The sequence below is a fragment of the Euprymna scolopes genome, chromosome 3, assembly GCF_053919585.1.
Source record: "Euprymna scolopes isolate OS-2025 chromosome 3, ASM5391958v1, whole genome shotgun sequence".
Classification (NCBI taxonomy): domain Eukaryota; kingdom Metazoa; phylum Mollusca; class Cephalopoda; order Sepiida; family Sepiolidae; genus Euprymna; species Euprymna scolopes.
The window spans coordinates 439471-447829 of record NC_136484.1 but is presented as its reverse complement, the minus strand read 5'-3'; the positions used below and the strand labels follow the sequence as shown (position 1 = coordinate 447829).

General features: G+C 43.3%; 3 protein-coding genes across 3 annotated transcripts in view; 2 read left to right on the top strand and 1 right to left on the bottom strand.

Annotated features, from left to right (window-relative positions):
- Positions 1–8359, bottom strand: part of LOC145252697 (uncharacterized) — a 109541-nt gene that overhangs the window by 36632 nt on the left and 64550 nt on the right. The gene's annotated exons all lie outside the window — the stretch shown is intronic.
- Positions 271–1008, top strand: LOC145252513 (zinc finger MYM-type protein 1-like). Its single transcript, XM_080112033.1, has one exon. It carries the CDS (start codon positions 271–273, stop codon positions 1006–1008), a length of 738 nt encoding a protein of 245 aa, XP_079968159.1.
- LOC145252509 (uncharacterized) lies at positions 5352–7466 on the top strand. The gene is made up of 2 exons (XM_080112018.1): positions 5352–5376; positions 7036–7466. The coding sequence occupies exons 1-2, from the start codon at positions 5352–5354 to the stop codon at positions 7464–7466; spliced, it is 456 nt and encodes a 151-aa protein (XP_079968144.1).

Sequence of the window (8359 nt, the reverse complement as noted above, 5' to 3'; positions counted from 1 at the left end):
TTCGGCCCAAGGATTTGGTAACCTGTGGAGCCGTCTGTCAAAAACTCTGAAGACACATGAACAATCAACTCATCATAAGGAATGCATGATGGTGTGGCATGATAAACGGTCAGGCAACTCTATTGATTTACAATCTAGTAAACTGATTCAGGAAGAGCAGACATATTGATTACATGGTATGACTTGCTTTTTCAAATAAACATAATAAGCAAAGCGCTACAGAGTCCTTCAATATGCATCAATGACCAAATTTCTCACATCGAGGCTGGCATGTCATTTGTTTCACAGTACAGACATGGAGGAGTGGCAATAGCTGAAGGGAAAGCAAAAGAATTAGCTGATGAACTTGAAGTAGATCGTGCCTATCCGGAACCAAGGAGAAGAAAAAAAATATGTATTTTCAGCTACGAATCGTCAGATGAGTCAGATCATCAGACTGGTGAAGAAGTGTTTCGCCGAGAATTTTTCTATCCACTTGTAGATACAATTTCACAAAGTCTCCAGGAACGTTTTAAAAATATTAACGATTTCAAAACAAAGTACGGGTTTTTGTGTAGCGCAAGTAACATGAAATCAGCAATAACATCAGACATGTTGCCGTCCAGTTGTGCTGCTTTGGCAAAAGGTATTGGAGAAGCTGATATTGATTGTGAGAAACTTGAGAGAGAAATTATCAATTTCGTCAATCTCATGGACAATAAAAAGTGCATTACATTTTCCGCCATTGAATGTATAAATTACATAATGAAACACACACTTGTCGATTTATATCCCAACCTAGCTGTTGCACTCAGAATTGTAACTATATTGCCAATTACAGTGGCATCCTGTGAACGTAGTTTCTCTAAACTGAAACTAATTGAAAACTTTCTTCGGAACTCAATGTCTCAGGAAAGACTGACTGGCTTATCTGTTATAAGCATTGAACATGAACTAAGCCGAGAAATTGACACAGAGAATTTAGTACAGCAGTTCGCCACAGTGAAAGCCAGAAAAGTGAAATTTTAAACATAAAGATGGTAGGTAAATAAATTTTCTTCGATTCCATTTTCAATTTTGGTTAAAACAGTTTACTGTTAATTTTTTCGACACTGGCCAAAGTTTTCTTTCGATTTGAATCTGTTGCTTTAGTATGCACAAAAAGAAATGCTCAATGAGAAAATGAAAGAAATTTACTTGAGTAAATGAACCAATGAACATCTTTGGCACATACGTAGCCGGGAGCTCTTGTTCTTTAAAAAAATATGCATGTGTGAGTATGCACATTAGTCCCCCCCCCCCCGGAGAAAGAAAGTAAACATCATGACACCTCATGTTTAACTTGATATTTACTACGTATAATTACGGCTTAGTAAGTAAATAATTACTACAGTCTCTCTTATTAGTGATTGATGTAACTATTTAAAAAAAGTAATATCATTTATCGACGGTTATTCAAAATTATTAACTTTTCTCTGCTTGTTTACGAAAAAAAATGCAAAATGGCGACAAATTTGAATTTGTAATATTTACGTTTGTAATTTAAATTTTAAAATACTTAATGGTGATTTGGGGGGGTTTTCTTTGTTTTAAAGTTTAATCTCTTTTCTTTAAATTGAATTGGTTATAAAGTAGTATTTTTCAATTTTAATATTTTTTTCTAAACGTTTAAACTTGAGGGGGGGGATAAAAATGCTATTTTTTGGACACGCCTAATGCAGCATTGCACTTGCAGCAATAGCGCATTTATTAATTATCTTTTAAGTGAAATACTTTAACCAGATAACACGCTAAAAGTATGAGATAAATTAACAACAAAAAAATTAATGCATGTTTTAATAAGTTATTAAGTTTGTATCTATCTGGGGACTGGGGATGTAGAGGCTTTTTAGTGTTTAATGACTTTCTCCTAGATCGAGACATTTCAAAATGACTTGGTTACTTTTAATGTTGTTTGGATTTAATTCGTCCCCCCCCTCCACCATACCAACACTTTTCGAAATACACTCCTAAACTCTAATTTTGGACAGTATATCTAACTTTCTGTAGCAAAATAGTTTTAAAATTTGGGTTGACATTTTTTGAAAATCCCTTAAAAAAAACTGGTAGGAGATTGAGAGCCCAAACGCCCCTAAATGACTATAAAAATAGCTGCGAACTACTAAAAAGTAACTAATGGTTTTAAAAAGGTTAGCTGCAAAACACCAATTCTTCGATTTCTTCGGGGTTTTTTTCATGATTACGGAATATCTGCGTTCTTTCAAGAGCATGTTATTCTGTTTAAAGTACCATTCATTGTGGGTTCAGTATGTTGAAGGGGGGGCGGGTGCGCAAGATGAATTGTGTCGGTAGGGACGGTAGGGGCCACAAAGCGCATTTTGCGGGGGGGGGGGCCGCAATGTTCCTAAGCACGGCACTGAATGTAGCAGAATTAGCAGTAACCAAAATGAGAAATAGAGAGCATACCTCGGATAGTCTGTTTTGGGTTGAGCAAAAGAGAGAGTTCCAAGATGCCGTCCATGGGCTTTTATTAGCGTTTACCCAATGTAATTATCGTTGAATCACGTCTGCTCTTGCGCGATTATGCAAATATGTCGTTCCCGGCCGCTATAAAGGCAGGACACTGGAAAGGAGAGGGAGCATTCTGCAGATTGTGTGTAGGTGATTCTGGCGAGTAGATTGTGCTTGTTACGACCCACGTGTCTGCGAGAAGCAGCGATATTATCAAGCCGTTCTCTGGCGAGGGAGACATTGTAGCGTGGCTGAAAAAAGTGAGACTTGTCGCACAACTTCAGCAGGTGGATGATGTAGCGAGTCTGCTACCTTTATATCTGGAAGGTGATGCACTGGCCCTCTACATGGAAATGGAGGAGGACGATCAAAGAGAAATAGACCAGATTGAGGCCCGATTAAAGGAGGCATTTACCGACGACGCATTTGCAGCATACAGAAAAATAACTATGGTTAGATGGGTTGGCGAACGTGTGGATGTTTACGCCAACAAAATCAGGCAGTTGGTTGGATTGGTCGGATTCACAGGAGATGGCTTAGAGAGACTCACAAAATCGACTTTCGTCACTGGGTTCCCTGACGCTATCTCATTTGCTCTTCAACAAGTGCTGAACATCAAAGTCGTGACCATGGGGGAACTAATGTCGAGAGCAAGAATTTTGACGACGACTGGGGAACACAATCAGGATGTGGTTGCGGCCACACGCTCATCCAACAACCACAGGGCCCAGAATATTCCTGTTAGTGTGACCTGTTTCAAGTGCAATACGAAAGGCCACTTTGCAAAGGACTGTCGAAAACGTGGAACACGGTGTTACCGTTGCGGTGAGAGTGAACACTGGGCTCGGAATTGCTCGGGGAAACGAGCAAGGGGAGGACGCATAAGCGCCAGTTTCCTTCCCCACCAAGATGCGAGCACGACGCTCCCGGTGATAAGCATCCACGTTGATGGGACGCAATGTTTGGCGCTTATTGATACAGGATGCTCTAGGACTATTTTACATGCAGACCGGTGTCGGTCTTGGAGAAAAACGAACGTAGATGTCAAAACGATTGGTGGAATGTCCCATGCATGCTGCGGTGTTGGAGCGGTCTCTGTGTCCACTGACGAAGGTGTGTCTGCCAGAATCGATGTGTTGGTGGTGCGTGGCAAACACACAAACTGCTGGGGTTTGACTTACTTCTAGGGATCGATGCCATAAAAGCTCTGGGCGGTGTCATTGTCAACCCTAGAGGATCAGTGCAGCTGGGCGACGGGAAAATATTAAATGTGCAGCCATTTCTATTAATGAACCAGATTTCACCGCCACCTTTGATCATCAAAACCGAACGTGGACTGCATCGTGGAAGTGGTCTGAGGACCACCCCCCCTGAAAGACTACATAATCGAGTGTCAGAATACCCAGTGCCGGCAGAAATCCGTGAAGAATACACGCAGGAGCTCCGCACCTGGATAGCTGGTTGGCTCGTGTCATACCCAGAGGATAAATTGGGACCTCCCAAAGGCCTAATTCCCCTGATGGCTGTGATGCAGCAGAACAAAGCCAAAGTGCGCCCGGTAATAGACTACCGGGAGCTAAATCATTACGTAGACGCGTTTACGGCCAACGCAGATGTTGGTGCGGCTAAGCTGCCCGAATGGAGACCAAAAGGTGCTAACGTGTCTCTACTGGACCTCAAGAGAGCATACCTACAAGTCCGGGTCCATGAGACACTGTGGCCATACCAGACTGTGGAAATCGATGGGAAAAAATATTGCCTGACCCATCTGGGGTTCGGTTTGAATGTGGCTCCCCTGATCATGAGAGCAATTGTCAGCGAAGTATTGTCTCAGGAAGAAGTTGTAAGTCGCGCAGCATCTGCTTACATCGATGACATTTTTGTCAATGTGGACGTGGTGCCCGCGACCCATGTAAGAGAACACCTAGCACAGTTCGGGTTGGAGTGCAAGAACACGGAGCGGTTGAAGGACAGTGCACAGGTGCTGGGATTGGCGGTCTGGATGGAACACAGTGAACTACGGTGGAAGCGAGGAAATGCAATTCCAGAGGCTCCCAGCATTGTTACGCGACGAACAATGTTTTCCCTGTGTGGTCGACTTGTCGGGCACTTTCCGGTGTGCGGTTGGCTTCGTGTAGCTTGTAGAATACTTAGAAGGAGAGCAAGTTTGGTAACAAAGGGCTGGGATGATGAAGCAAGGGACGCCGTACTGCATCGTATAATGTTTAGAACCTTGGAATCTGTGCAGCGGAACGATCCGGTCCAGGGAAATTGGTGTGTGGATGGCAAAGAGCTGAATGTATGGGTCGATGCTAGCTCCCTAGCAATTGGAGATGCGCAAAACTGTGTTGGAGGATGCATGTTGGCTGCGACCTGAAGGTGACTCTCAACATATCAACTTAGCCCAGCTGGATGCCGTATTGAAAGGTATCAATTTGGCTCTACAGTGGCAGAGCAAAGTGCTACACATAAAGACAGATTCTGTCTGCGTATACCATTGGGTCTCGGACACGCTAACTGGAAAGGCGCAAGTGCGAACCAAAGCAGCAAGCGAGATGCTTATTAGGAGGCGACTAAGCACTCTAAAGGAGCTCGTGAAAGAGTATGGGTTGACAGTGGACATGACGCTGGTTCCATCAGCACGAAACATTGCTGACCGATTGACATGAGTACCACAGACATGGTTTGAGGCAATGAAAAAGAAAAACGGGCTTGACCCGGTGATATGTGCGGTTCACACAGACGAGCTGGATGAGAGTCAAATCATGGCTATTCACAAAGGTAGTGGACATCCGGGGGTGCGACGCACTACCTACTTTGTCAGGAGAAGTTGCCCAACCACGACAAAAGCAACCGTTAAAATGGTCATACGGAAATATGAGGAATGTCAGTCCATTGACTCAGCGCCAGTCAGGTGGGAAAAGGGAAAGCTGGAAGTTAACGAAAATTGGCAAAGAATTGGAATGGATATCACGCATTATGGCACCTTCCATTTTTTAACTCTAACAGACTGTGGTCCATCGCGTTTCTCCATTTGGAGGAAATTGGCAAGGCAGGACTCGGCAAGCGTTATCCATCAGTTGGAAACAGTGTTCCTCGAGCGTGGCTCGCCGCATGAAATCCTTTTAGACAATTGCACGGCTTTCTGCAGCAATGCATTTCAAGCATTTGCATGTAAATGGGGAGTTCACTTGCGATTCCGTTGTGCGTATGCTCCAGCCGGGAATGGCATAGCGGAGCAATGTCACCGTACAGTGAAACGAATAGCGGCTAGAATGCGCTGTTTCATACAGTAAGCTGTCTACTGGTATAACATCACACCAAGAGACGACACATCTCCCTTCACTGCGTCTGCCAACAGGATTTATCGATACGAAGTTCGAGTAAAGGAGACCAATCTTGCAATTGCGTCCGCAGATCCCAAGGACAGCTCTTACCATGGTTGGAGATCGCTAGTGGGTCAAAAGACCGCAAAATCGATGTACCACGAGGCTCGGCAAGGGTGAGGTGACCAAGGTAATCAGCCCTCAATCGATTTTTGTGGATGGTGTGCCTCGCCACGTGAAAGATCTGCATCCTCGCCATTATGTTCTTACATCGGAGGAAGAGGAAGACGGTACAATGTCTTCTGAACGAGCAGAGAGTATAATGCAGGACGATGGAGAGCCATATAATGCACATACCGAAGAAGCCGAAGAGGGACCACCCGTCTTGCCTTTATGAAGGAGTACCCGACAAAGACGGATACTGCCCCCCTGTCCCTGCCCTGATTGTGAAACACCGCCTATGGAACAGGCTGGCAGCAATAACGGTGGTAATGAGGAAGATGACAAGGAGGAAGTGCTGTCTCCGGTTCTTCGAAGAAGTACCTGACAAAGACAACTGCCCCCATGCCCCATTTGTGATCATGAGATCAGGGGGGAGTGTAGCAGAATTAGCAGTAACCAAAATGAGAAATAGAGAGCTTACCTCGGATACGTCTGTTTTGGGCTGAGCGAAAGAGTGAGTTCCAAGATGGCGTCCATGGGCTTTTATTAGCGTTTACCCAATGTAATTATCGTTGAATCACATCTGCTCTTGCGCGATTATGCAAATATGTCATTCCTGGCCGCTATAAAGGCAGGACACTGGAAAGGAGAGGGAGCATTCTGCAGATTTTGTGTAGGTGATTCTGGCAAGTAGATCGTGCTTGTTTACGACCCACGTGTCTGCGAGAAGCGAGTTTTTTTTCTGTCTGTTTTTAGTTGTATTTTTTTTTTTTTTTGCCTACTACATTTTTGTTTCAAATAATAATCACTTGAAAGTAGCCTGCCCATTTCTAGGAAATTGTCTCCCTTTGTTTGATATACCGAGTCACCATCTTGTATATGTATCGTGTATTCTTCTAGCCGAATAAAACCTAAATCTCCTAAAGGTATTCTTTATTCTTGTAATTCGCCACAATTTATTCGACTAGAAGTTATTCAAAACTTATTAAAAACAAATTTATTCAAATGGATAGGGTATTGAAACCAGAATGATTCAGCCAGAATGCTAATTCACTAGGTGTCATTAAAGAGCGAAAGTTTTTGTACTGGACATTCAACAATTACTTGGACGTTATTCAAACGCTTGGATTACCACTGGATAAATTGAATGTCTTGTTAGGCAACATAGACAAGACTGTGTATGATTACATAGAACATTGTGACACATACGAAGAGGCTATATGGACACTGGAGAATGTTTACGTTAAGCCTACAAGCAAAATATTTGCACATCTTCTCCTGTCTAGTCGGCGCCAGAAACCAGATGAATCTATTGACCAATTCCTACAAGCTCTGCGCGAATTGTCTAAAGACTGTAACTACAAACCAGTCACAGCTGAAGTTTATAAGAAAGAGGCTATTTGGGATGCGTTCATCAATGGTCTGGAGTCCAATCCTATTAGACAGAGGCTATTGGAGAATAGGACACTAGACCTACAGAATGCTTAGTCAAGCTCAGTCTCTCGACCTTGCTCAAAAGAATGCTATTGCCTTTGTCCAGCAAGATTCTCCCGCACATACTATGACTGCTGCTGCTAGAGAAGAGGGGATAGCTATGGAAGCCATGTTGGCCGCTACAAAGCCACGATGCTGGTTTTGTGGAAATCTACACCACCCATGTAGTAAGTGTCCAGCAAGGCAAGTAACTTGCCGTAAATGTTCGAAAATCGGACATTTTTCCAAATTGTGCCATTCAGGCAATTCTAGCACTCATTCAGCTGCAATTGTTGATGCTATTAAGTTGATATCAAATAGTAACGGCCCTACACTCTCAACCATCTTGCTAACTTATCCAAAAATTGCAACCCTATCGCAACCAAACCACAGCGATTCTCAAAGCTAGACCAGCAGTTCATTGACTCAGTGACACAACGGTTATTTAAGGAGGGGATTATTGAGCCAAGTCTATCCCCATGGAGGGCACAACCATTGGCCGTGAAAGAGGATGGTAACAATAAAAAAAGAATGGTTATTGACTATTCTCAAACAGTCAATAAATATACACTGCTAGATGCATACCCCATGCCCAACATTGAAAGCACTGTGAACCAATTTGCACAGTATAAATACTTCAGTACAATAGATCTGAAAAGTGTATACCACCAAATCCCCTTATATTCCAATGACAGGCCTTATACTGCTTTCCAGTCTGGGGGTTAACTGTATCAGTTTACTAGGATGCCTTTTGGAGTGACTAATGGGACTGCTTGTTTCCAAAGGAAAATGGATGAATTCACTGGAAAACATTGTTCACAGGAAACTTAGGCATATGCTGACAATTTGATCATCTGTGGCACTACCTTGAAAAAACACAAAATTAATCTTCAGTGTTTCCAGAGGGC